Source organism: Hoplias malabaricus, chromosome 8 (assembly GCF_029633855.1).
Source record: "Hoplias malabaricus isolate fHopMal1 chromosome 8, fHopMal1.hap1, whole genome shotgun sequence".
In the NCBI taxonomy this organism is placed as follows: Eukaryota; Metazoa; Chordata; class Actinopteri; order Characiformes; family Erythrinidae; genus Hoplias; species Hoplias malabaricus.
Genome location: NC_089807.1, coordinates 21,676,096 through 21,703,036, shown reverse-complemented (window position 1 = coordinate 21,703,036; position 26,941 = coordinate 21,676,096). Strand labels below are relative to the sequence as shown.

The 26,941-nt window shown below is 37.0% G+C and overlaps 2 protein-coding genes across 10 annotated transcripts in view; both read left to right on the top strand.

Moving 5' to 3' along the window:
- The window catches only part of golga4 (golgin A4), a 45,146-nt gene extending 39,661 nt beyond the window's left edge, over positions 1 to 5,485 (top strand). For all 8 annotated transcript variants that reach the window (XR_010804010.1, XR_010804009.1, XR_010804008.1 and 5 more), the window contains 3 exons: positions 1,296 to 1,393; positions 2,987 to 3,073; positions 5,188 to 5,485. Coding sequence is in view for 5 of the 8 variants with exons in the window: in XM_066678356.1 (XP_066534453.1) it covers positions 1,296 to 1,393; positions 2,987 to 3,073; positions 5,188 to 5,202 (200 nt within the window). In the remaining 3 variants the exon portion in view is untranslated. The remainder of the gene's footprint in view (positions 1 to 1,295; positions 1,394 to 2,986; positions 3,074 to 5,187) is intronic.
- Positions 5,486 to 9,704: 4,219 nt separating this feature from the next.
- The window catches only part of itga9 (integrin, alpha 9), an 87,577-nt gene continuing 70,340 nt past the window's right edge, over positions 9,705 to 26,941 (top strand). Inside the window, exons 1-3 of one of the 2 annotated variants that reach the window (XM_066679436.1) lie at positions 9,705 to 9,843; positions 11,212 to 11,339; positions 21,988 to 22,094. In XM_066679436.1, coding sequence (XP_066535533.1) covers positions 22,047 to 22,094 — 48 coding nt within the window. In that variant the 5' untranslated portion in view covers positions 9,705 to 9,843; positions 11,212 to 11,339; positions 21,988 to 22,046. Of the gene's footprint in view, positions 10,127 to 11,211; positions 11,340 to 21,987; positions 22,095 to 26,941 lie in introns of both variants that reach the window. The other variant, XM_066679435.1, reaches the window with a different exon arrangement.

Below are 26,941 nucleotides of genomic sequence, written 5' to 3'. Positions count from 1 at the left end.
GTATTTACTGTGTTATCTGTTGATCAAACATCCTGGGAAACTGGTATGTGTCTCACATTTCCTGTCTTTATCCCCTGCTGTGAACGTAAGGTGGATTTACCCATGCAAACCTCGGGTCAGTTTGGTGGGTCATCTTATGTATGACTACATCCTTTATCTACGCTTTCTGATCAAAGGCTTGTTTGGGTATGTCTGACATGCTTTAGGTTGAGTTTGGCACATCCATGAGCCATCAGTGTAGTTAGCTACTGTTAAAAGGGCATTCCAGAGAGGCTAACAGGTCAGCATGCTTACTGCAGATCATTCCTCAACATCACAAAGGCACATCTTTTGGCGTTTCACGTTTTTTTGACAAGCATTTTTATATTTCACACCATAATTGAAGGCTAGCATTTTGCTAGATGTTTACAATTGTTAAGGTACTGAAATTCTCAGCAAATATATTTCAACATGAATCTGAATGCACGTTAAGGAGCTTTCTTTTGCTCAAATAAAGCCAATTATTTTAAATTATAGTAAAGACATATATGTTCACGTATCAGGTTTACAATTTGCCATTTAAAGAGCTATGTCTGTGCTCAAGTTTAATGTATAATCAGAATGTCTCCTGTTGTCCCTCTAACATTCCTTGTAAAAAAGGTAAAAGTGCACCTAAATGAATGAAGGCCATTTTGTGTTTTAGCCTCAATGCTGCTCTTATACTTCTTTTACTACTCTGGAAAACTGTGAGCCTAACTAGCATGACTGGGCCAGGGCACTTCTGACAGTCCTGCTGATTTACTGACTGATTACTGCTTTGCAGAAGTGGATGTGTTTGTGTAAGAGAATACCTTTTTATATTACATGAGCAGAAAACTTAACCGATATGTACCCAGTCTATAAAAGTCAATGCTTGGATCAAGCAGCGAGTGAATAAATTGTCTAAACAAAAGTACATTGATTCCCATTTCCCATCTGTGGCACTGTTGACCGACATCCTCTTGCATCATTTTTTCATCAACTTATACAAAATCTCTGGTCTTGAGGTAATGAAGGCCAGGCAAAATCACATTGTGCTGAGTTCATGAGCCTGTCATCTGACAGCTCTGTTTGTAATTAGGGGCCTTAAAGAGTATTGTGTGGTACAGGCAGGAGCTGGAAGGCAGTGAGAGGGAGCTGCTTTCGGAATTTACAGTCTGCGTGCTAATCTCAAAACACCTAAGGCGGTTTTCCGGTAACACAGTGTGCTGAGTGGTAAACACTCAAGATTAGCAGATATCCTGCACTAATGATGACCAAATCTTGTGTCCTCTCAGAAACCTCACACTACAGTGCTGACCCTCTCTCTGAACACACAGAGTTTGAGTACCTGAAGAAGGTCATGTTTGAATACATGATGGGACGAGAGACAAAGGTACGTTTCATTCTAACTTGGCAGTTTTTTTTCTCAATTCCAGGTATTTGGCATTCACAATCTATCAACAGCCATTGTATTGTTCATAGCTAATATTGAAATTATTATTATTAGTTCAAAACTAACATGGGCCAGAATTGGTCATTTCCAATACCAGATGAACCACAACCCTGAAAAGGATTAAGAGGCAAAGAAGATGATGATGTTGATGATGATGATGATGATGATAAAAAATACCATGTGCTCATAAAAAGGGAATAAAGCCCACAGCTCTGGGCTAATATGCAATGGAACTGCGTTCTCTGAAGTGATAGAACACCATATTTGAATGCAGCTTGTTATCCAAATCTAATAATTCCACATACATTACATGTTACTGTTGCTCCTCTGGCTGAATACAATCAAATCCACAGAGAAATGTTCAATTGCTCCACTGTAATGTAAAGCCTCCCACCATAGAAGAGGCTGTTGGCACAGCAGTAAAGGCAGAAATAAGTCTATATTAATACACTAGATTCTAGAAGGAATTTTGAATACAAAGGTGTAGCAAAATTTTCATAGGCTATGTTATTTTAGCAATTGGCATTGGCCATAATATTGTTGCATTCCAGAAAACGTCCATGTGTATAGCAAAGTAGTGCTGTAGAACTGCATAAGAGAATTTTTTTTCTCTGTATAAGTTAATGATTTTTTTCTGCTAGCTGACTGAAAGGAATGTCTGTTTCTACGTGAAAACTGTTTCTTCCATGTCAGAACCTCACACAAAGGCGGCACTGTGTTGGTGCAACAGAACCCAAATAAAAGACTCTTGCCCATTTGGTCTGGGCTAATTAACAGCCCACTTGACAGGGCCCTAAAGCCAGCAGGGAAGCCCTGGTTTCACAATAAACAGTTAGTGGCCTTATGACATCACACTTGGATTCCCTGTGAGGGAGGATGTCCGGGAGGAGATGCAATGTGGGACATTTTTTGTCACATGATGCAGCTAGGAAAGCTGGAGCTAAGCAGTATCACAGATTTTGATTACCTTTATATTTATAGGCCTGAGTGTGCACACATTGCCAGAAGTGTCTGGAGCTGATTACACAGCATGCAGCAGATAATGAGCAAACTTTCTTAATTTCAAACTAAATATTTGCATGGAAGTGTTTGGGGGGTTCATGAAGACCCTACTCAATTGATTCAATATATTTTTCATTTCTCTTTACATAATAAATCATGGCTGCCAGAAAATATCAACTGTACATATGCCACTTTACAGAAAATCAAGCATTAAAACTTACCAATCAGGCTTGAGGAATTGTCTTACAACACTGATAATTTCTTTTTAATTATTATTTTTAGCTTCTCCCAGTCTTTATGATGAAACAATCATTCCATCATTTATTACATACTTGCTTTCTACAGTGAGATGTAAGCCTGAAATGCTGGTATGCTATGGTTGTGTCACAACAGCCTCCTCTAAGCCAAGGACAAATGACTCACTTTTTTTCTTCATTTAATAGAAATATCTGGGTTTGGTAATCTTACCATTGTGGTATTTTAGTGTTCATACAAGCTTTGTTACTTTAATTTGTGCTCATTTGTTCACAGACTATGGCCAAAGTCATAACTTCCATGCTTAAATTTCCACCAGACCAAGCGCAGAAAGTTCTGGAGCGTGAGGATTCAAGGATGATGGTAAACAACGTTTTTGGAGAGCAAACCTGAAAGTACATTACTGTGCAGAAATCACAGATATCATTTAATTTTAAGTCAAAACAACAATTTAGTACATGCTTTTCATTTTTGGAATACATTAATGGTGAAAATGACAAACTCTGTTTCTGAAAAATGAGATTATATTGTAAAATACAGGAAAACATTTGAACTTTTATTTAACTGAAAACAGTTAAATTATTTTCGTAGGATTTTATTTTTTAATGTAAAAATGTTGATGCCTGCAAAACACACCAGTGGGATAAAGGCAGGTATACCACTGTGTTACCTCACTTATTATTTTTAATCGCGCATTTTAATTGTTTGGGCACTGAGCACACTAATTATTGAGGTTTTGCTAGAGGGGTTTTACTCATTCCTGCTTGATACAAGACTTCAGCTGCTCAACAGTCTATGATCACAGATTTTTCATTCTCTAATTCATAATACGCTATGAAACCATGCTGTTTTAACATGCAGAGAATGAAGCCTGGCATAGTCTTGCTGAAATAACCATGGACTACTCAGGAAAAGACATGGCCTTGATGGCAACATGGGTATCAATAAAATCCAAGTATATGTGTACACAATACTAATAATATAATGATATTATTATAAGCAAATAATAAAGAAATATAAATTTAAAAACTGTATTCTTATAATGGAAATTAGTATTATTAATATTAATTTTAATTATATATTTTTCACACTATTTTTAGCACCATTCACTTAAAGTTTCTCTACAATGAAGATACTGAAAATAAAACAACGAACTACAAAAAAAAAATGCACAACAGCACAGATGGCAGTGGTGAGAGCATTTAGTTACACAGGGTTAAAACTGGCTCCCATGACTGTCACCTGTAAATCCCAGCCACTAGCTGGAGACAAGCTCCCTAGGTCAATAATAGCATGTTTAACATTAGCAGCTCCCTCCATCAACAATTCATGCCAAAACAAATGGCAAAATCAGGCAGGCAAGCAGGCACTAAACAGATTCAAGTAATGCAGGCTCAAGTGGCCAGCATGCCCCACTGTTAACACTGATGATAGCAAGTAGCTGACTGCCAAGCAGCAATGGTGTTTCCACTAGATTTTTTTTTCAGCAGTGGTGGCAGGCCCACACCATCAGATCAGGCTCTTCCTTTTTTGAGATCTTGTTTATGTCCATCTTTCCACTATGGGATCTGAGTCAGAAAGGATGTCTAGCTGACAATATGTCACTGAGAAAAGAATATTGACAAAAAGTTAAAGTACTGGAAAGCAAATGAAGCAGCTGCTGGTGTTTGTTCTCAGGGTAATGGACAGACTGTAATTTAATGTGGTTAAGTTTACTTTTGTAAGAAGCAGAAAGTCAACCAAATTTCTAAGACTTGGAAAAAAGTTATAATAAATGTTAGAATAATAACTGATAATAATGGGATAAAGGTACATTTATTAGACACACTATAGAATAACACATTTTAATGCTTGTTATTTTCTTAAATATGAGTTTTTTTCCTGATTGTGAAAAATGAATTACTACTATTTTTAGTGGATTTTAAATAATTTAATGCTTGTGCCAGATCTCTGCGTAGGTCTTTATGTAGAGTATCCCATCCTAAATTGTTTCTATAACATATGACTGAAAACTGAAACAGATGTCATTTCAGCTACTTTTGCACCTGTGTAATCACAATTTCCTGATGTACTTCTTTCCTATTCTGTTTTTTTTTTTATTTTTCTTCAAGTCTTTTTAGGAATACTTAAATGCACATTAGTTTTATCTGTTTCTCCCCTAACAAACTGATAGCAGTAGAGAGCCAGCAAGTACATATTAGACAGTGTTCCAGATCCACATGTTGCCATTGCACAATGAGTCACAACTTAATCATTAATTAATTTTGAATTAATGAAAATTACAATTCCAGGATTTGATTTGATCCATAATGCTGCCACTTTTAAAATTGTCTACAGAAGATTAATTTGACCATTAAATGGGTGTTTGTTCATTAAGTAATTAAGGAAACGATTAGTCAATTTTAATTTGAGTAAGTGTTTGTAGATGTGTGCATGCCAGTACATGCTGTGAATAACATGTTCTGTGTTTGTTACAGCCTTGGCTCCGGTGAGGTGGAAACCCCTCAGAGAAAAGGAAATCTTCTGCTGTTGCTGCTACTGATGGATGATTCAAATGGGATAGATTTACTAAAGTTTATTAAATATTCTTTTTCAAGTGAGCGAATGAGTGAAAGAAAACGAGGCAATACGAGATGTGTGTGTGTGTGTGTGTAATGTTGCTGGGATAAGGAGCTAGACTACTATATGAAATGTGAGAATCAAATTTCCTCAGCTTAGACCCTGTAAGAAAAATTATAACTTTATTAAAAAGAGTTAAGAAAGATGTGTGTGTGTGTGTGTGTGTGTATATATATATATTGTGTAGATTATTGTTTAGTCTGGGATAGGTTGTCTTTTTTTTGTAAATATAGATTTTGTATTAATATAGGTTGGTTGAAATAAGATAATTTGTTTGATTTTATTTTTCTTAAATATTTTGTCTTTTTTTTCTTTATAATGCAGTAAAGCAACCCTTTAAAATGTCCTGCACATGTGTATATGCTGATCAGTTAAGCACACAGCCTCTTAGTACTTACTTTGTTTACTACAGCTTTTTATTTGACCTAATGCTGTATTTAAGAAAACATTAAGTATACATCATACTGTAAATTACGAATTAACACTGGGGGGGGGCACCCCCCTGTAGGGCACATTTTAAAATTATTTACTGTAAATTTAGACAGTAAATTTTATTTGTCATATGTATGTTTCTTATACAAACAAAACTCCCAAAAGTTTTGGACAAATGAACAGGAAGCAGTTATCTGTATATCCATTTTTATATACATTTAAATTAAAAGATTATAAAGACGATTCTTATTTAATGATTTGTTACCTTATGCACCTAATTAAATATATGATAATTCATAGGGCTTTTGAAAACTTGGGACTAGAGATATTGTGAAATGTTAACAAAAGTGTGAGTATGTGTGTTTTGTTTTTGTTTTTTTTTTCCCGTAAGGCAGAAATAAAGAAAATAATCTTATAATCAAATATTCTTAAAGTTTAAAGCCACTCTCCACTAATTTGTAATTTAAATAATATTTTAATCTTAAAGATTTGTCACAGAACAAGCATTTGCCCATGTTATGTCCAGTATGTGTTCATACCACAATGCAGTGTGGTAGTGTTTAAAAGTTCTGAAAATCCATGTCTCCTGCCTACTCTGAGCTGCAACTGGAGGAAAGCATGAATCCCTTCTAAAGGCAGTTGAGGCACTGGCTGTAAGGTGTAGGTGTGTTTCAGGAAATTAACACTGTTCCAACACACTCCATCCTATGACTGCATTTTAGGGCCATGCCATTGGAAAAACAAATATACGATTCTAAGAATAAAGTCAGAATTTTTGGGAGACATGACAGTTTTAGGGCCACAGCATTGAAAAAAAAAATAAGATTTTGAGAATAAAGTCAGATGTCTAGGAATTAAGTCGAAATATTTCGAGAAACACTGTTTGGATTACTATCTATTATATTACTTAGACAGACAGACTCCTATTCTGTGCACCATAGAGTGAAAAAAGCAGTCAATGAAGTGAACAGAATTATTTACTAAACCCTCCCATCCACACAACAACTAACCCTTCCCCCTCTCTCTCTCGCTCTAAAACTCCATTGTAGCTTCCACATATTCAAACAGTTAACTTTTCAGATGTGCTCACCAAAATTTACGTGTTCAGACCTGGGTACACCAGGACCATCGCACATAATTTTAGAACAATCACACTCCTCTCCATCTTTTAATCACTCATTAAGATTTCTCCATGCATTTTAAGGGAAACCACTAGAGTGGGCAATGTCATCACCATTCTAGCTCTCAGTGAAAACTGTCTGAATTCCCTTTTTTAGCAAAATGTTTCCTTATACTTTCACATAGAAACATCATTTTAACTAAAAACGGGAGAGGAATTCCCCCGAACACCTATCCACAATAGAGTTTTTGAGTAAAGCTCTATAGCATTCAATGTATTTTTTTTCACGTGTGAAACATGTTTTACCAACATGTTCTTGTGTCGTTAAACTGCTATAAAACATTTTGTTGACCTACATGGTTTTACAAAAAACAATTGATGCAAACATTTTCCAAGCTTTAAATATTTGTTATGAGGAAAATCAGCTATTGCTCCATTTTCCCCATAAAGATTTGCAGCCACTGCAACACAATCACAGTTTTTGCATGAGCTCCACTCTCAAATATCCCCTGAAAAATTCCTTCAATCCCAATATGATTTTAAAGGCTGAATGTGCTGGAAGAACTTTAAATTCATGGCTAATTTTTTATTGCCTTGTGGTAAAGGCCTATTTAGTATATTAAAACTAGTTAGATGTACCATTTAGAAGCTGCACATCCCATTAGAATTATAGGGTTGTTCTACCCATGTTCTGAATGCTTTGGAGAAACTGAGCTTCAAAACCAAGTTATGGTTTGACTTTATCTTAAAAACAAACTGATTCTACTTCAAAGTCTGAAATGCCTTTCAGATAATGTTAAACAGCTGTCGCAAAATATGAATCATTAATATGTGAGTAGCACATTATGTAATTTTGTCTCATCAGTTATATGGAGGGTCTGAAGTCACATTTGCCAATGCAAATCCACCTGGAGAACACTGCAGAATGGAAAAGAATTTTAGAAATCTCTCAAAGTCAAAAGCTTGAGTCATTCTCTCTGTGCATCTTTTAGAACAACATCATTAAAAACACAGATAATGGTTAGAAGAAAAATATGAAAATGAGTGTACAGTGGCTTAAAGAAAAAACATGCAATTGCAAGACTTCATTCTGCATGAGAATTATATCCTCCAATGTTTTAGGGAATACTGAGAAATCACTACTACTATGGCCAAAAGCCAAAATTGAATATTTGTGACCTTCAATGCTTCAGACAGCACTGCATTCAAGCTGACTTAGGCTCAATATACTTAAAAACAAAACACTTTTTAGGCAAAATAATAGCCATATGTCAACAACATTCAGAAATTCTTCTGACCTCTCTGTGTTCAAATTAAGCTGAAATAGACTGATGCACAGTGGAAAAACAAACTCATTCATTGTCTGTAGCTGGTTGTCTAGTTCAGGGTTGTGGTGGGTCAGAACCTACCCGGAATCACTGGGCACCAGTCCTTCACACACTCACTTTTTGGGAAGAAACCTGAGCACCCAGAGAAAACTACAGGGAGAACACCCCCAACTCCTCATGGACAGTCACTCAGAGTGGGACAGAGTGGAATCCACAACCTCTAGGTCCCTGGAACTGCGACACTATCTGCTGTGCCGCCTTGCCACCCTGGAAACACAAACTGAATGTTATAGGTTTTTCAAAATTTCTACATAAGGAAATCGTTGAGATCAGTGAGTAATCAAAATAATACCAAACTGTCTGATGTCAGATTATACATTGCACTGAATCTTACTGATTTTTTAGATGTTAATGATGATACAATACTAGTAAATTTGCCAAAATAAATACAAAAAACTATTTCAAATAATTTAAATTAAATAAAAAATTACAAGAGACATGATTAAAAACACATTTTCAGTGTGTTTGCACATTAACCCACAAAAACAAGTCAATACGTTTTTATTGTTGTTGTAATTATTATTATTATGGCAAAAAAATAAAATTAACCCTTCAGATTTTTTTTTTTTTTTTTTTTTTTTGCTGCTTTTTATATCTAGTCCAGAGACTTTAGAATTTCCTTGTCTACTTGTCTGAGACAATCACAGCACTGACTAATGGGAAAAGAGCTCAGGGATCCCAGGCAGCAAACCTTAGTGTGGCATACATGGGCTGAACTGGATTCAAGATGGGCATGGGCTCTAGGTGAATTGGTCCATGGACTTTTGGTGAGACCCAGGTGGGCTGCCTAAAATGGAGCCCAGCCACTCTACAAATGGTTCCTTAATGAACTGAGTTCATTTAAAGAGCTTTATGTTTTTAGGTGGGCTGCCCTTATTTCCCAGATGGGCCACATTTTTAACCCATTCGTGTCCCATCGCTGACCCTGGAGGGTATCCATATGTGGGGCCAGTATTTACACCATGGACAAAATATGTTGGTACCCTGCTGAGTGTATTGGCCCCACATGAGTGTATTGGCTTTGTCATTCCCGTTGGAAGGTCCTAAAATATAGGCTTAGGTTATTCGTCTAATTCATACAACCTGGGTGAGTTGGGGTGAGGGGTGTGTATTCCACAAAGCAGGATTTTTCGGTTAGCCAGTCTGTCCAATAGGAACAGAGCTGAGGGTAATTCCTATTGGACAGTCCTTAACTTTGTGCTTAAGTTAGCTGGCTTACAGAAATCCTGCTTTGTGAAATACCCCTCCCTCATTTCGTCTCATGTGGTAAGTAGCCACATGAGATGGGATGACATCTCATGTGAGCGCGAGGATAGCGAGTGGACATGTTCCTCCAGTAGGCGGCGACAGTGTGAGTGACCGCTTCGCGTGCTCCGTACTGCTGTTGAAATGTGACGCTCGTGCGCATCAGCATACTACTTCAGAGCGAGCGCAGCGCACTTAACGCCAAGAACAACGGGGAACTGCAGCTTTTACACATCCACACGCAGATGATCAAACGCTCGGGGACCGCCTTCGGTTTCTTCAGAACACCGCAGAATGCCTTTCATGACAACTTTAACCAGGTTCTGAAGGTGATTTATTTTCAATGTAGTTTGGGAGTCCATCACTGAGGCGTTCCAGACGTTCCCATTGCTATTTTAACTCTTGTTGCATCTCGCGCTGAGGGTGAGCGGGCAGGATGTCCGAAGGGTTGACAGCAAAAAGAGGAATGCTGGATGTTTTTTACGTGTATTTGTCCATGGCTTTGGCTTATTCGTTCAATATTGACCTGGAACACCCCGCTGTGTTTCGTGGACCACAGCAGACGTTCTTTGGATACTCAGTCCTTGAGCACGTCCATGATAATACACGCTGGTGAGTGGGCTGCACTATTTATTAATAACCTCTCTCCTAAAATAAAATGTTTTGAGACTCTTTGTGAAATCTTTGAAATGTTATTGCCTAGTTTGAACGTTGGATATGAAGTTGAATTAGGCTTTTTATTTATTTATTTATTTGTTTGTTTTTTTGTGATGGATTCTTTTACAATTTGACGTTTTTTCGCTGTAGTTGTTAAGAATTTGGAAGTATAAAGTCTTCAAGTCAGGCCGTTGTCCTTTAGAATACACTAAGTCAAAACATGCTACACTTTTTGAGCTGTTTATAACAGCAGCCTTTTTTAGCCACAGTCCGTGTTGACACTTAATATGTCTTCTCCTACAGTTCCTTCCTTTGTATTTGTAGACAGTGTTTGTGCGAAATATGTTCCTGCACGTCAAAGTATTTTCTCTGCCACCAGTTAGGTGGAAAACCTGGCAGCGAGCGGAGCTTACAAAGGTTCACGTCACCAGAAACTTAGCTCCATGTGCGGTACAGTCAAATTTGGAAGAAAAGCCTTGAATGAGTAAAGTTTCTTTCCCCCCGCACTCGGACCATAGTGGGGATGTGTCTAAAATGACCTAATGGGCAGGGTCGTGTAATATGGGCCTATTAAGTGTACTTAAACTATGTACAAGTTATAAGCTGCACCTCTTTATCTTTGGAAATCAACTCCTTAAAATTATAAGTTTCTATATGTGTTTTGGAGAGGTTTGAGGTATTGAGCTTAAAAGCACCATATAATGGACTTTGGAAATAAATGCAAATAATTTAAATCACCTCACATAAAGATAATAAGTTGTCACAAAATAAGAATATGTGAATAACACACTGTTTATTAATAAAATGTCAGGTAGAAATGTATAATAAAAGTCATATATGCAGCAGCATATATAATGTCTATTCCAAATCACATTGCCTGAACTCCAATCTCAAGATGATTTTTAAACTACATTGCTGAGAGTTGACTTACACATACAAACAATATCTGTGATACACAGCAGTTAATGTAGTTTTTTTTAGACCAGCAGAATTGTAATTTGTGAAATGCAGTTTTGTGACTGTATATCCACTGTGTTCAGGATTTTGGTAGGAGCTCCCAGGGCGAACTCATCTTTCAGCAGCTCAGTACACTCTCCTGGAGCTGTGTTTAAGTGCCGCATCCACAGCAACCCAGAGCGACGCTGCACAGAGGTGGACCTGGGCAGAGGTTGGTACAGATTTTCAAAGTTTGGCTGTCTTGTGGGTTTTTATAATCTGTAATACTGAAGCTGTAGGGAACAGGTTTAAAAATCAAAGCAACTTCATGACTGGCTCCTTAATATGTTTGACATTAGCAACCATTTATGACACTCAGTGGCTAGGGGCCTCACAAGCTTGGCTCCAATAATCATGGACTCATCTTGTCTTTGATTTGAAGAACTGAATATCACTTTCTGGTAGAGCAGTTCGTAAATATGAGTGTGTATGTGTATGAGTGAATGAATAACTTGCTTGGTTACAAGCCAGTTTCATAAGATGTTTAGCATCTAAAAGTTTGCATATTTCTCAGACAAAATAAGTGGTTATTTTGACATTGGCATTGATTGACACATTAGTGATTTTTTTTCACTAATCAGCACAATTAAAGCCCTTCCTGAGAGGTTGAGTTTATACCACCTAGGAATGTGTCACTGGACAAGTATTATCTCAAATAAAAGAAAGAAATGGCATCAGGAATGTGTGAATGGTATAATTATATATTCTTGCATTAAGCTTTGTAGGTTATATGTTTTTGAGAAGCAGTGTTTGAGATTAGGAGACAATTTGAGGGGAGGGAACTCCGTAAGAGTAATGTCCCAAGTTACTACAAGATTTTAGTCTGAAACTGAGCAGCTCGGCAACTATTCTTAAATACGGACATTTTGCACACAAGTGCAGATTACTGTTGAATTAAAAAAAAAATGTTTTTGTTAATGGAAATTTGACAATTTGACATAATAAAAAGCAGAGGAAAAACAATAGATCCTATTACTGATTATCTGTCCTCTTGTTATTGTAGTACTCATTTTTCATGCTGATAACAGTTACAGTTATTCTTTTCCTATTGTAAATATGTATTTAAGTGAACTGTTTGTCATTTTGGTATTTTGATGTGACTGAATGCTTAGTGCTTTATAAAAGATAGCCCAGTTATTCTGTTCGTTTTTTGGTGGACCGCCTAGAGAGCCAGTCTAGAATAAGCATTTTTTTTGATTACTGACTGACTAAAAATGGAACTTTGTTGAAACATGCTTGCACAAAGACCGGCTCTTGCCAAAAATCTGGAAAGACAAGTGGTAATATTAGCTTGGCTAAAGTCAGGTTTGTGTCTTTGCTTTAAATAATATTGTAAAGAGATTTAGTGCGACGGTATAGAGCTGTCTTGGTGCAAAATGCCAGACTCGCACCAAAATACCAGATCTTCTAAAATATAGCTCCATTACTTCAGCACTACCTTTAATAGCCCAGTTTCAGTTCAGTGTTTAGTCAAACTCTAATTAAATGCATACATTACATGGATCCCAATGTTAGAGCCACAGCTTGTGACCATAATCTGATGACTTCAGTATTGAAAAATGTGGAAAGACGATCAAGGTTTATAGGCCCCAGTATGGTGTACATTTCCAATACCATTCACATATATTATTACTGTTCAATTTAAAAACACATATCTCCCAAAAAAGTAATTTTACAGTTTATGTTCTTAACTAAACAGTTTTATATTGAAGTAAGCTGTTAGATAGAATAAATAAAATCTTCAAAATCTACAAAAATATCTTGGTCTTCAATTTATAAATGTCTAGAATACATTTTTTTTAATAAACAAATAACACACTAAAGATATAATATGCATATATATATATATATATATATATATATATATATATATATATATATATATATATATATATATATATATATATATATATATATAATGAATCCCTTATACATTACAATAATACTTTTGAATTCTACTGCCCCAAGTCAATGTCTGAAGTGCTCATGTGCAAAATCACTAATCAAAATGGTTCTGAAGGCAGCACAGCATTCAAGAAAGAATGAATGTAATTGGTTACCAGGCAGCAGGTGGGGATGAAAATTTTGTTACCATGCACTGGGCAGAGAATTTTAAATACAGCACTATAAACAGTTAAAACTCCACCTTCACCCCTGTGGTTTGCATGCTGTGACTGACTGAAATGTCTTTGAAGAAATAAGAAATATTTTTTTTATAGTAGACTTCATAATTTCATAATTTGTTGGAAATGTGTCAAATATTCAGTATTTTGTTTTACTTGAAAGGAGGATAATGTAACTATCTGCTTCTAATGCCGGGATCAGACTATGAAATATTTTTGCCTTTCATGATGTCCACTATGTCAGATTAGTGCTATAAATTTGTGCTGTGTCTTGGTCGAGAAAATGGCAACACTACACATTTGACACGGATAATTTTTTGTTCGCGTCCTTGTGTGAGTTCAGAGGTCCCAGAGGGAAAAGAAATTGTCAATCATGGCTAGAGAAGCGCTGTCCAGTTTTGTTTTCCAAAAAGAAAAAGATAATAAAATGATTGTGGACCCTTTCCTGGGTGTTTAGAAGCAGACAAAATGGACTGTCTATCCTGCAAAGAGAACTTGAGGAAATTTCCTCAGTTTCGTATTTCCACCAGCAGCTTCTCTCTTTTTCTTCTCCACCTTTACATATGTGCACCAGACAGTTCTCAGTTCTCCTATTGGTCATCGTCAAGGAACTTTTTACATTTGTTCTTCCTTGAAGGCAGCACTGCCTTCAGAACCATTGTGAGTACAAATTTTGCACACGGGAGTCTGAAGTGTGTGTCTTTGCTAAAATCTGCATTAAATGCTTGCCTCCCCAGTTGCAGTTTCTGCAGGAAGTACATTTTTTCAGTCATTCATTGTCTGTAACCGCTTATCTAGTTCAGGGTTGCTGTGGATCCAGAGCCTACCCAGAATCACTGGGCGCAACACACACCTCGAGGAACACACCCTCGAGTGGGCTAGTCCTTCGTAGGGAGCAGGAAGTACACTTTAGTTATTTTTATTATGTTAAAACTGTATGTCAGGTGTTTCTTCACGGAATTAAGTGTGGTTAAATCGCTGCTCAGTCAGATATAGACGGACAACAAAGAACTGTGTTTTACTGCAGGAGTCCAAGAATATTTGTATAGGAATGATAAGTGCTTTGGCTAATATTTTCCAAGATATTGGGCCAAATATTTGAGTTGTAGACAACTCTTGGCTCACTTTGGGCTCCTTTCTTGTGGTTGAGGGGAGAGTGTGGTTTATGTGGTCTTAATACATGCACTCCTGCCTACTCTGAATTTTACTGATAGAACACACAGGAATAAATGTTTGCTGCCAGTAGGCCTGGGGCCTGAGCTTTCCCTTCAGCCCTGAAAATGCATGAATCATGCTGGAATAGTCTCCTCAAAGTACCAGGGGGCCTTCAAGTAATAGCACCAATCATTCAAGGAAGTAGTGTCAATTACTCTGAGGTTATATTGAAGGGGCAGTTGTAAAATTCTAATGTTTTGTTCTTGCTAGGTGGATGGGACCAGGGTCTTGCTCCCATGGCTAGACTATTCATCATTTTTCTGACAGAGAGTACACAAGATTAGAGTAGCCATGTCCTGTGAAGAACCCTGTTATTTGCGGGGTGGGGGTGGCCTGTCCCACTAGTCACTGCAGTCTTAATTTCAAAATATTTTGGCTAAATGTGTTAAGCTTGTATAAAAGATTGGATCCTGGCAAGAATACACCAATGTAATAGTAATGTTGTGCATTACTATTAAAGTGAGCAAAGAATTTTATGTTTATTCTTATGTCACAGTAATGGAAAGTAGTTCTCTTCTGCTTTTCACTTTTTCAGCAAAAAGCACACCGCCCATTTAAAACCATAATAAGGGAGTTTACCTTTGAAAGACAGATGTTATGTCTTATTTTGAATTATTAGATAAAAGTATTACAGTCATTTGGGTGTCCAAGTAAAGGGAGGGTTTTGAAACGAATGGTGTTCTTTTGTAAAACTCTGCAGAAAAGCAAGATTATTCTGAATATGTGTATCATGCAGCGTGTAACTATATGAATAGCCCATATCACACTGTGACTGTCCCTGTTTGTTTTCAACAGTTTGCCAAAATATAGAATTTATTCTATGTACTGATTCCATAGAATCAGTGTCTTCAAAAAATTAGCTGCTGATAGCAATTTTCAGCTGGAAAAAAAATACTTAACATAGGGTTGGACAATAATTTTGCAACAATATATTTATCACAATATAAACTGTTTCTGTAACAATGAGATGATTTTTAAACACATTTTCAATATTTAAACATTATATACAGCATCTGTCATTGACTGACATTTATTACAGGGCATTCATTGCACTCAATCTCAGTATTTTGTTTTGTAACTCACTGCCTCAGAGGAAGCTGCAGAATTATATAATGCTCTACTGCCTCTGAGGCAGATTCTGTAAAAGTACTTTCTTGCACACTTAAATGGATCATAGCATTATTGTATGTCCTTCTACAGCCTCTTCAGGGACAGCAATCATTAATCAAGTATGTAAAATGTACTTCTTTAGAATATGCATCAGAGGCAGCGAAATTTTATTGTATAACATTAAAAAAAAAACATTTTGCAGCTTCCCCCGAGGCAGCAGTCATAACTCAAACATGCAGGAAAATACTTCTTTAGAAGCTGCTTCAGAGGCAGCAGTGCATTATACAATTATGTAGCTTCTTCTGAGGCGCACATTATCCTCTATTCAATATAAAAAATGAGATTTTTGCAACACTTCCAACAAATTATGAAACTGTATATTGCACATTTATTTCTTCCAGAGTCACTTCTAGGAGTCAGTGCAGGCAAACCACAAAGGATTAGGTGGAGATTTACTGGTTTATTGTGCAGTATTTGAAAATCTCTGCCCAGACCGTTTTAACGAATCACATTCATCCCCACCTGTTAGCTAGTAACCAATTATGTTCCTCCTTCCTCAAAGGCAGTTCTGCCTCCAGAAATATTTTAGTAGTTCATTTGCACACATGCTTCTGTCATCTCTATAAACTGGTGTAAAATTGTCAGGACAGATTTTTTTTGTCTTTGTGTAGTCTTGACTTCATATAATGACCCTGCAGAATTCCCAGACTTTTGTCATAGTTTGTCTCAAAACTCATTGTCTTTAAATGTGAGATTTTGTCAGTTTCAGAGCTGTACAAGGGTGTAAATTTGCTCTTGACATTGATGGGGACCTATGACTCTAACCCCCTCAATGTGTCAATTAAAGTACAAGACATATTTTCATCCAGATATTTTTGCTACTTTCAAATCATTAAGCGGTGAGTTTACGTCTAAAGACTTATTACGTTTACTTCAGCCATAGTTCTATATGAGCAGTCACACAGCATGTGCTTCAAATACAGTGATGAACCATCATCAGCCTACTGTTGGTCACAATGTTAAATCATAGGACAACTATATCACCTAGTCATCATTCAACTTCACCTGTGACCCTGTCTCTCCATTGCTGTCTGAGGCACAGCATAGTTGTGTTGGTTCTGTCACCTGACAAAACAGGACATTCATGCCAGTAAGAAATAAGAACTGGATATATGCTTCAGTGTTTCTGAGTTGCTTTGTGCAGATCTTGAATCATCATTAATGTTTGCACAGTGATGAACACTAGAAGGCACAAATTGTTTTAAAAATGCACTCAGAGTGTTCATCACAGTTACATGCTGTGACTATGTCTTATCTTTCCAATCAAGTCAGGCAATAGCCAAATCAGTGCTGGAACAAAATTTGGTATGTAGGAAACAAAATGAGTTCCTGTTGGCAATCATGTGATAAGCTAAAGTTAAGGTATTTTATGTGTAAAGTTCTCTTGGTTACTTATGTTAATGTGCTGTTGATGTGCAGTATGACCTGGAAAAACAGCCCATCTGCGTTAACAAATTGTTCTGGTGGTGAATTTCACACATGCTTATTTTTCTTTAAAACCAAGTGTTGTAATGTTACTGATAACTGATCATCAAATTACTCCAAATTACCACCACTATCAAAACCAAGGCTTTGATCTTCTGAATCATGTCTTTTCATTCAGGTTGATTTTTTTTCTTACTAAAGCCTAATACACAGCTGAAAAAAAAACTAACCTTGAAGATCAAAGCAGAGAGTGTGGGCAGCCCCCACACACGCCTGTTCTATCATTGGGTTATACTTTAACCTGAAATTCCACAATTGCACCTCTTCCACTCAGTCACTGTGTTCTTTTGAGCTTCATCTCTAGTGAACCTCCTCAGAGTGACTAGGAGTTGAGCCATTTATCAGCTGAGCCACTCACAAACGAAACATCAGAGCACTTAAAACCTACGCAGATGAGAAAACAACCCGTGTGTTATTGAGATCCAGGGGAAGCAAAGCTGGTGATTTGATTAAATGTTTATAGTCTGAGGAGCATTCCTTATTATTTATTCTAAAGGAAGTCTAAAGGAGTTTCTCTTACACAATGAAATACATTTTTGTGTATTTTGAAGAGAATGGTCTACTTAATTGTCTTGTTGTCATGAGACACATTTGCACTTGCACTTGTATCAGTAACTTTTGGACAGCCCTGTTTGTTTTGTCTTAATTTTTTATGAGTGATTTGAAATGCATAGTCATTATAAAGAACCTCTGGGACAAAACAGATAGAAAAGAAATTCAAGGCAAAGTTCAGCCTGGAATTTTATCCACCTTAAACTATGGTTCTCCATGATGGTGCATTTCATCTGCCATGAAATAGGGAGAGCAGTACCTGGGGCCAAAGTAAACAGCCACTGTTCCAGAAGCTGTCACCCTTGCTCTCCAAAGTAGGTTCATAGTCTGCACCTAGATCATAAGCTAGGGGTTGAGTTCCAGTTTCTCTGAAAGCACTTAATCTCTTTGGATAAATTCCTAAGAGGGATGCCACGCTTCAAAAATTGTTGTTGTATTAAGATATTTACAGTTGAATAACATTATCAAACACTTCATATATCCTTGCTTTTACAAGGAATTGAAAAAAGAATATTGGCACTATTTCATGGAACCTACTCTGCTCAGCTCAGCTTTTTTTCCTCTATGCAATTCTCATACCTGGTTCCTGAAAACCAGTACTTTTTAAACCCCTGCTTGTGCGTAGTTTGAGGCGAGCCATGCAGGTACTAAGCATGATGTGTAAATCTAGCAGAACACAAACTCGCCATCTGTAAAATTTCCAAAATTATAGCAGCACCCACATTTGTTTATATCCTACTCATACTGGCAGCTCGTAATATTATGCTGGTGTGTTTTGAAGAGATTCAAATGATCCTTGGATCAGTGGCCAATGAAAACTTCCAGCAGGAGTCAGATGTGCAACAAGGAAAACCCTGCTGCTCTGTGAGAACTGGGGCACAGAACCCAAAAAATAAAAACAAACAAAAAAACACATGTGAATTCAATATTGTGTAAGATAAATTTCAGTTTTGATATCTGTTTAAATGGTGCAAGACAGTAGGCTACATGGTAAGTTTTTCTTAGTTTTCTGTTTGTGATATGGAGCATGAATATAGTACTCCTAAAAATGAAAGACTCCACCTAATAAAATTCAGCCAGTGATTTACAAAGGACATAGTTCTGCAGTTTCTTTGTGATGCTGAGTCACTAAAATGACATATTTCCATCTTTCCTAATGTGCTCTTTTTCAGAGGTTAAATTTTTGAAAGGGTTACAAATAGATGATAGTATCTCACTGCATTTTGCAACCCAAATTGAAAAATTAGAAAACTGGAATAACCCATTATTTTCTTAATAGACCAAATTCATTCATTCATCCATTATCTGCAACCACCTATCCAGCTTAATAGACCAAATGAAGCAACGGAAAATGAAGTTTTAAACCCAATGTTCTATATTTGTATTTAGCCTCAAGGGATCAGGAAATTGAACTAATAAAATTTACACAGACATTTACATTTACATTACATTTACAGACCCATAAAGAAGAGTCTATGATAAATATTACCTCAACAACGTTCAACACATTTCGGTTCAAGGCTCCATTAAAACACTGACCTGTTGACCGTGGTGGATGGTGGACCTACAGCGCCAAAGCGGCACAAGTGTGTCCCAATTCAGCCCTCAACTCTCTGACCCCTTGGACATGCATTTGTTGGGTCCCAAAAAGAGTACTTGTCCAGGGAAAAGAGGACTTCTGGTCACCGCCCAACGGTTTAAAATTTAGTTCACGAACTGGAATGTGAAACACGGCTGAACTAACAACAGACACTGTAGTGCTGTGGAGTAAGATTACTGTCAAAAATAAACCTGTGCATGCTCATATACTTTCGGACATAAATATTTAATTTATACAAAAATGTCTGTTTTGTGTGTGTTTTAGTCATATGAATATGACTTTAATTGGAAATTGAGAAAACAGTGTCAAAAATATGTCACTGGACTCACAGGCAAGATGTATAGAGCAGAAGGCCAATCGATTCGATATAGTGCCTATGTGTGGTCTGCTGCATCTTGTTTTGAACTGGTGGTGGCAGCAGGGTCCATGTACATTTTATTAGGTTTCATTGGTTCTTGGACTGAATGGAGAATGGGAGAAACGAAAAAAAAATCGGCTCATTTATTCATTTTCAGATTGAACACAGGAACGAGAATACTGTCTGTGTTTTGTATACGGTTCATTATTTTGATTAGGAAGTGGCGTAAAGCACTCTTTACATCTCATTAGTCAGTTTGAGCGGTCTCATATGAAAACTGGAACTATCCTCTTTCCACTGGAGCAATATTATTATGTAAAATGTGGACAAGTAATGAAGAATAAGCTTCAAATATAAAACACAAAAATAAAACGCAGAAATATGAAAAAGAATGGAAATTAATAATCTGTACAAAAATAAATGTCATCCAGAAGTTCATCAAATAAATGGGCTGGTTCTTGGGATTTTGAACTGACAAAGTACTATTCAGTCAAGTGTTCAGATTTATAATATATATGTAATCCTTGATTTTGGGGAAAATCAAATCACCTCTACTAAAATATATCTGTTCTTATACAACTTGAATGTATAAACCTGGTATCACTGAATTTCTGAGATTATCGTGAAACTAACAAGCTCTCATCTGTCTGTCTACAACTCTCCTTATTCCACTATATTCATCAGTTACCACATAAAAATAAAACAAAACATAGAAATGGGGCTCTAATATGTAAATACACTTCAATCTGGGTAAATTCCATATAATCATAAATATAACATATATTGGGCTTTCATTTGACACCTCTCCCACCAGTTCAAAACAAGAGGCAACAGACTACGCATGCGCACTGTATCGAATCAATTGGCCTTCTGCTCTGTGCATCTTGCCTGTGAGTCCAGTGATGTATTTTTGACAGTGTTTCCTCACTTTCCAATTCGTATTCGTAATTTAAAATCGTACCCGTAATAATTAAAGCCGTATGCATAAATCTTTATAATCGTATATTTTTAATCGTATATGTTGTATTCGTACAAAACACACACAAACCAGACATTTGTGTATAAATTAAACATTTATGTACTAAAATATATAAGCATGCACATGTTTATTTTTGACAGTAATCTTACTCCATATAGCTGTGCCACCTTAAGTTCTCTCTGTGAAATACAGCTGAATTAACAGTTCCCAGTCATGTATGCGCATTTCAACATTAGGTGTCAGTCAGTCGGTCACTCAGTCAGTCAGTAAGCACATATGCCTCTTCTAGGCGGTCCGGCAAAAACTGAAAATCTCTAGATATATTAATAATAAAAAAATCAGTCTGCAAAATTCAAGCAATATTTACAATATTACAAAAGCAAATTGCTCAGCTTTATTCAGTTAACTTCAGTTAAAGGTTCTAGGGATCTGTGAATTTTTGGTCTCATCAGAAATAATGCATTTTTATGTGTGGATAAAGGAATATAGGGACTCTCAAATAGTGCAACTTAGTTATACAGTGTAACGAATAAGTGTTGGTTGTGCTAATGCTTGGAAACAATTAAAATACAAAAATTACAAAAATAATAGCTGTTTGAAAGAAAGACCACACCTAAAAATTATTCTTTCATCCTGACTGTATCTTTTCTGAGCTTACACCCACATAGGTAAAGAGAAGTTTTTTAGTATAAATTATAGACTTATAAAACTCAATAATCACTGTTCACAAACAAAAATTATAGTCAACTAAGAGTTAGTCATAAAATATATTCAGATATTCTACAATTTTACTGATGAATTTTAATAAATTTGTTTAATTGGAGTTCCAGAAATGTATTCATTCAGTCAGTTATTCATAGAATTATACTGAGTATCAGAGTTAGTAATAGCATTTTAACCATAAAGCTACAGTCTGCTATCACACTAACTTTAAAACAGAAATACCACAGCCACTTATAGTTTTTAGGCTATTAATATATGTTATATTCAGTTATGTTTTGTATTTAACAAGTGTAATGTTCAACATAATATGGCACATATATTTTCTATGAATTGAACATCCAGTTCAGTCCAGAACCACATTAAGGATAGCATATCTTACCATAGAGGCCAGGAAGTAGACTTTTAGAGAGACACTTTAGTCACCTAAATTAGTGATATGAAAGTATGTTGGTATACCATACAAGCATAGAGGACTGTTTAAAACGAGACATTTAAGAGTAAATAACCTGGCTACGGCCTAGATGACATGGAAAACAAGGCTGCTAAAAATGCTGTATAAAGACAAGCTGGTGTCTATGATTCTGATTTTCTGAATGATCCTCTGTCCTTTTTCAGGAAACAAGCAAAAGGAGTCTTGTGGGAAGACATGCCAAGGCGACAGGGACAATGAGTGGATGGGGGTCAGTCTGGCAAGACAGGATAAAATCAATGGCAAAGTTCTGGTATGTTCTTGGTAAACCACTGAAGTCATTTTATGCAGCCTGCACCAGAAAACAAAACATTTCAGGTCATGCTTTAGCTTAGAGTGTCTTTTTGTTATTTGGGTTTTTTATGGTCAAAGACTTTTTATTGAATTTTATTTGCCACAAAACACACAATTGCAAGCAATTGCAAATTCAAAAATACCACACACCCTTTCCCTCCTTCAGACCAATCAAAGATTTACCATATCCAGGAAAAAAAACAAATATAATATACACACTAAAACATACATTAAACTAAAAATCTATATAGAGTGGCATTCATTTTGAGTTAATATTCTAATTGTTATTTGTCTGTGGAATAGAGTACATAAACTAGTTTTTGATCCAGAATTACTGAAAACCTGTTATAAAAAGGTTTCCCTATCCTCAACCTTAATATCAGCAGCTTATTACTGTTAGCAGTCATCCAGATATATTTTGATGTTTAGGGGTACAATGACCATTTGAAGAACGATGCTGTCATCCTTATGTACAAATATACATTTGGTAGCATAGACAGATTAATTAACAGAATACACTATAATTAAGATAAAAAATGGATGTAATTATACATTGTGGGTTATTGTTTTATTAAATTTTATGTGGTCTATGCATATTTTTTGCTTTCTTAATGACAGGAATGTTAATAATCTCAGCAATTTTTTAAACCAGTTAATTTTTACTTGTGAAACATGCAAAGTAGTTGAAGCCAGCATTGTAACAAATGTCACACAGACCACATTATTACATTTCAGTTGTTTCCTCAATTAAAAAAACAAAGGCATTTATTTGAGTCAACTCTCTGGTAATTACAGGGGGGGCACTGGTTTTTCACCAAAGAAAAATGTCCCCACTTTGATTGAATAAAGCAAACATGGTTCATTAGCTGCAGTCAGGAAAATGTTTTTTTTCACCAGTTGCTTTATTGGATGGGAATCAATGGGTAGATGCCTGGCATTCTTTTGCTTTACCTCTGGTTCTGGTGATCCAACTTAAGGATAGAGACCTGCAAGAACAGAGCACCTTGCAGTTAGTGATGAAAGCCTGAGGCCTCATCACCAGCAGCAAGTTTTGATGGCCAATCTGGAGGGGGTAGGTACAGGAAATTCTGAGTAAAAGGGGCCCAACTATCTCTGTATGACTCACAGAACCATAACAGAAGGCATTTAATTATATTGCAGCTTTTTGTTTAATTATATTCCATTGTGTTATATGGGTTTGTGTTGCAACACTCTATATTATACTGTGACTAGCATTTAAGCTTCTGCCTAGTGTTAACTTATGTTTAACATAATAGCTTGCTGTTTTATTGTGTAGATTGAGTTAGATGGGGACACTTTTTTTAATAGTTGAGTTGAGTTGGTACCACTGTGTCTTATCAAACTCAACTCTGAATTATACATTCTTGCATACACTATGAACTTTTAACTGACCATTTGTTTCTTAAACAAATTGCACAGTTTATTTATTTTTTAAAAAATGGCACTAATTTTTCAATTGGAACAGATAGCAGGGAAAGCTGCCAGACAGGCCTGGTAAGACCGAACGTATAGTGAGACTGTGCTGGGAAAAGCTGGCGGTGGAATCTGTACAAATGGATTTCAACTCTCACCTTCGAGAAAACTTCTCACATATTCCGGAGGAGGAAGGGGGAATGGAGTCAGAATGAACCCTGTTCTGGATTTTCACTGTGGAAGCAGCTGCATATAGCTGTGGTCAAAAGCTTGTCGGTGCCTGTTATGGCAGCAACCCAAGAACCCGTTGCTGGACACCGGGTGTGAAGGTTTGACTGGCTTGGGGAACTTCCGCTTCTGCGAATGGGTCGTGGCAGGCAAAAAAGGCTGCAGCTGTGGTAATTGCATGGGAGGAGTTTGAAGAGGCCATGGAGAATAACTTCCGGGCAGTCTCAACGAGGTCCTGGAAAACACTCTGACAGCTCAGGAGGGAGGACACTGTCCCAGCTATGCTCAGTAAGGATAGTGAAACTCTAAACTCAACTGAGCATATTGTTGAGCGCTGGAAGGAGCACTTTGAGAAACTCCTTAACCTGAGAGACATGCCTCCTGTGCAGGAGGTTGGGTGAGAAGTGTCTGGAGTTTCAGATTCCATTTCCTTGCCTGACGTCACTGAGGTGGTGAAAAATCTTTACAGTGGCAAAGCCAAGGAGTAGATGAAATTGGCCCAGAGTTACTGAAGGCACTCAATACTTTAGGGCAGTCTTGGATGGCATGCCTCTACAATTTTGCATGGACTTTGGGAATGGTGCCTTTGGATTGGCAAATGGAGGTTGTGGTTCCTATTTAAAAAAAAGGGGACCAGAGAAAGTGTGCCAATTATTGTGGCATCACACTTCTCAGCCTCCCTTGGAAAGTCTATGCCAAGGAACTTGAAAGGAAAATCCGTCCAATAGTCGAACCTAGGATTTTGGAGGAACAATGCGAATTTCATCCTGGGTGTAGAAGTATGGACCAACTCTTTACTTTTTTACAGATGATTTAGGGGTGTGGGAGTTCGCTACTTCACTCTACACATGCTTTGTGAATTTGGAGAAGGATTATGAGCGTGTTCCCTAAGAGGTTCTGTGGGAGGTGCTTTGTGAGTATGGGGTGCCAGGGTCGCTCCGGCGAGCCGCCCGGTCCTTCTACTCTCAGAGTTTAAGTTGTGTTCGCACCCTCGGCAGTAAGTTAAGCTTGTTTAATGTGGGCATTGGACTCCATCAGGGCTGTACCTTGTTTCCACTCCTGTTCCTGATGTTCATGGACAGGGTGGCGAAGCATAGCCTGGGACAGGAAGGCTTCCATCAAGGGGCTCAGGAGGTGGCATCTCTGCCGTTTGCGAATGATGTTGTTCTTCTGGCTTCTTCCAGCGTTCACTTGAGCAATTTGCAGCCAAGTGTGAAGTGTATGGTATGTGGATTAGGAGCTAGAAGTCTGAGGCTATGGTTATCTCCCAGAAACAGATGGCCTGCTCCCTTCAGGTAGGGGCTGAGAACCTAACCCAAGTGAAGGCGTTCAAGTATATTGGGTTCTTGTTCACGAGTGATGGGAAGAGGGATTGTGAGGTTGACCATAGGTTAGGTGCAGTATCTGCAGTAATGTGGTCACTGTACCGGACGGTCAGGGGGGAAGACAGTGATGAGCCATAAAGCAAAGATCTCAGATTTACCAGTCAGTCTATGTACCCACTCTCACCTGTAGTCATGAGCTCTGGGTAATGACCGAAAGAACGAGATTGTGGATATGGCCGAAAGCAGCCAAAATAAGCTTTCTCCGATGGGCTGCTGGGCATTTTCTCCGTGAGCGAGTGAGGAGCTCAGTGATTAGGGAAGAGCTCGGAGTTGCTGCTCCTTCGTGTTGAGAGGAGTCAGTTGAGGTGGTTCAGGCATATGGTAAGGATGGCCCCTGGATGCCTCCTGGAGGTATACCAGGCATGTCAAAATGGAAGGAGGCCCCGGGGTAGACCCAGGACATGCGATGTCGTGCGAAGCTGGTGCGATTATATCTCCCAGCTGGCCTGGGAATGCATGGGGATCACCCAGGAGGAGCTGGTGGAAGTTGCGGGGGATAGAGACGTCTAGGCTTCTTTGCTTGCCCAGTTGCCACCACATCCATGAAATGAAAAAGTGAAGATGATTATGTTTTTTTCTGGTGATGATGATGATAATTTTTTTTTTTATGATTAAGTTTTTCTGTTTAATCTGCTCTTCACCTTAAGTAACATGATTGCTCAATGCATCCACTTTTATATGTAAAGAGATTTTAAGCAAAATCTATGCAATACAACATTGTACACCAGTGCTAGCATTTCTCATTTCTCATAGCTCTTGAGTGTATTATTGCAATTATACCAGTCTTTTTATCACAGATGATTGTTAGGTTTTAAGATGAAGCCAAAAACTTAAAAAAAAATTTTTATCAACAGTTCACAAGGAAAAATAGTTCCATTCTATCAGAATCGTTACTGACTACAAACTCAGTGGTTCTCATTCATGAGACATGAGCAAAACGATTTTGCATGCAAGTCGCTTTTGTCCTAAATATTTGGATTCATCAAAATGTTTGTAAGTGTTATTTGACATGACTGAAAAACAAATTAATGCACAGTGTAAAATAAGCAAACAATTAATAAATAAATAATCAAACGAAATTTCAAAAATCTCTCCTCTTTGTAATAGAGCCTGTTATTCAAAGTATAGCTAACCAATAGCTAAATTTTAAATTATTTGCTGAATTATTTTGTTACTTATGTGATCAGACAGTTACTTGTGAATTAATGTGAATTATTTCGGTATAAATATTTTTAGGGTCTGTAACTTGTGTAAATGGCTGATGATGCACTGCTGCTGTGTTTAACAGACAGCTCTACACAGAGCACTTTAATGTCTTTGGAGTCGATACAGGTTTATTTTTTATTAGCTGAGAGTGGTATCTCACAAGTTAGTTAACTGTAGACATGTTGTTATCATAAACAAACAAATATATCTTCTAAATAAGCTTGTATATAACTATATACAACTATAAATACAAAACCATAAATACAGTAAAAGGATTTTATTTTCTAAACATACGTGTGAGCGAATGTGAAGAACAAAGTTTGTTTCCAGATGTTCTCCTTGAGTGTGTAGATTTGTTAAATCAATAGCACATAATGAAGTATTTATTGACCAGGAAATATAGGTATTGGTTAATAAATAATACTGGACTGCAATGAGGCGAAATGTGGAAAGAGTTAAACCAACACATTCACACAATGATTATCACACTTACTGGAATGGGATTTGTTTCTAATTCTAATATTGGGGTGTTTTTGAGCAAATACATTCTTAC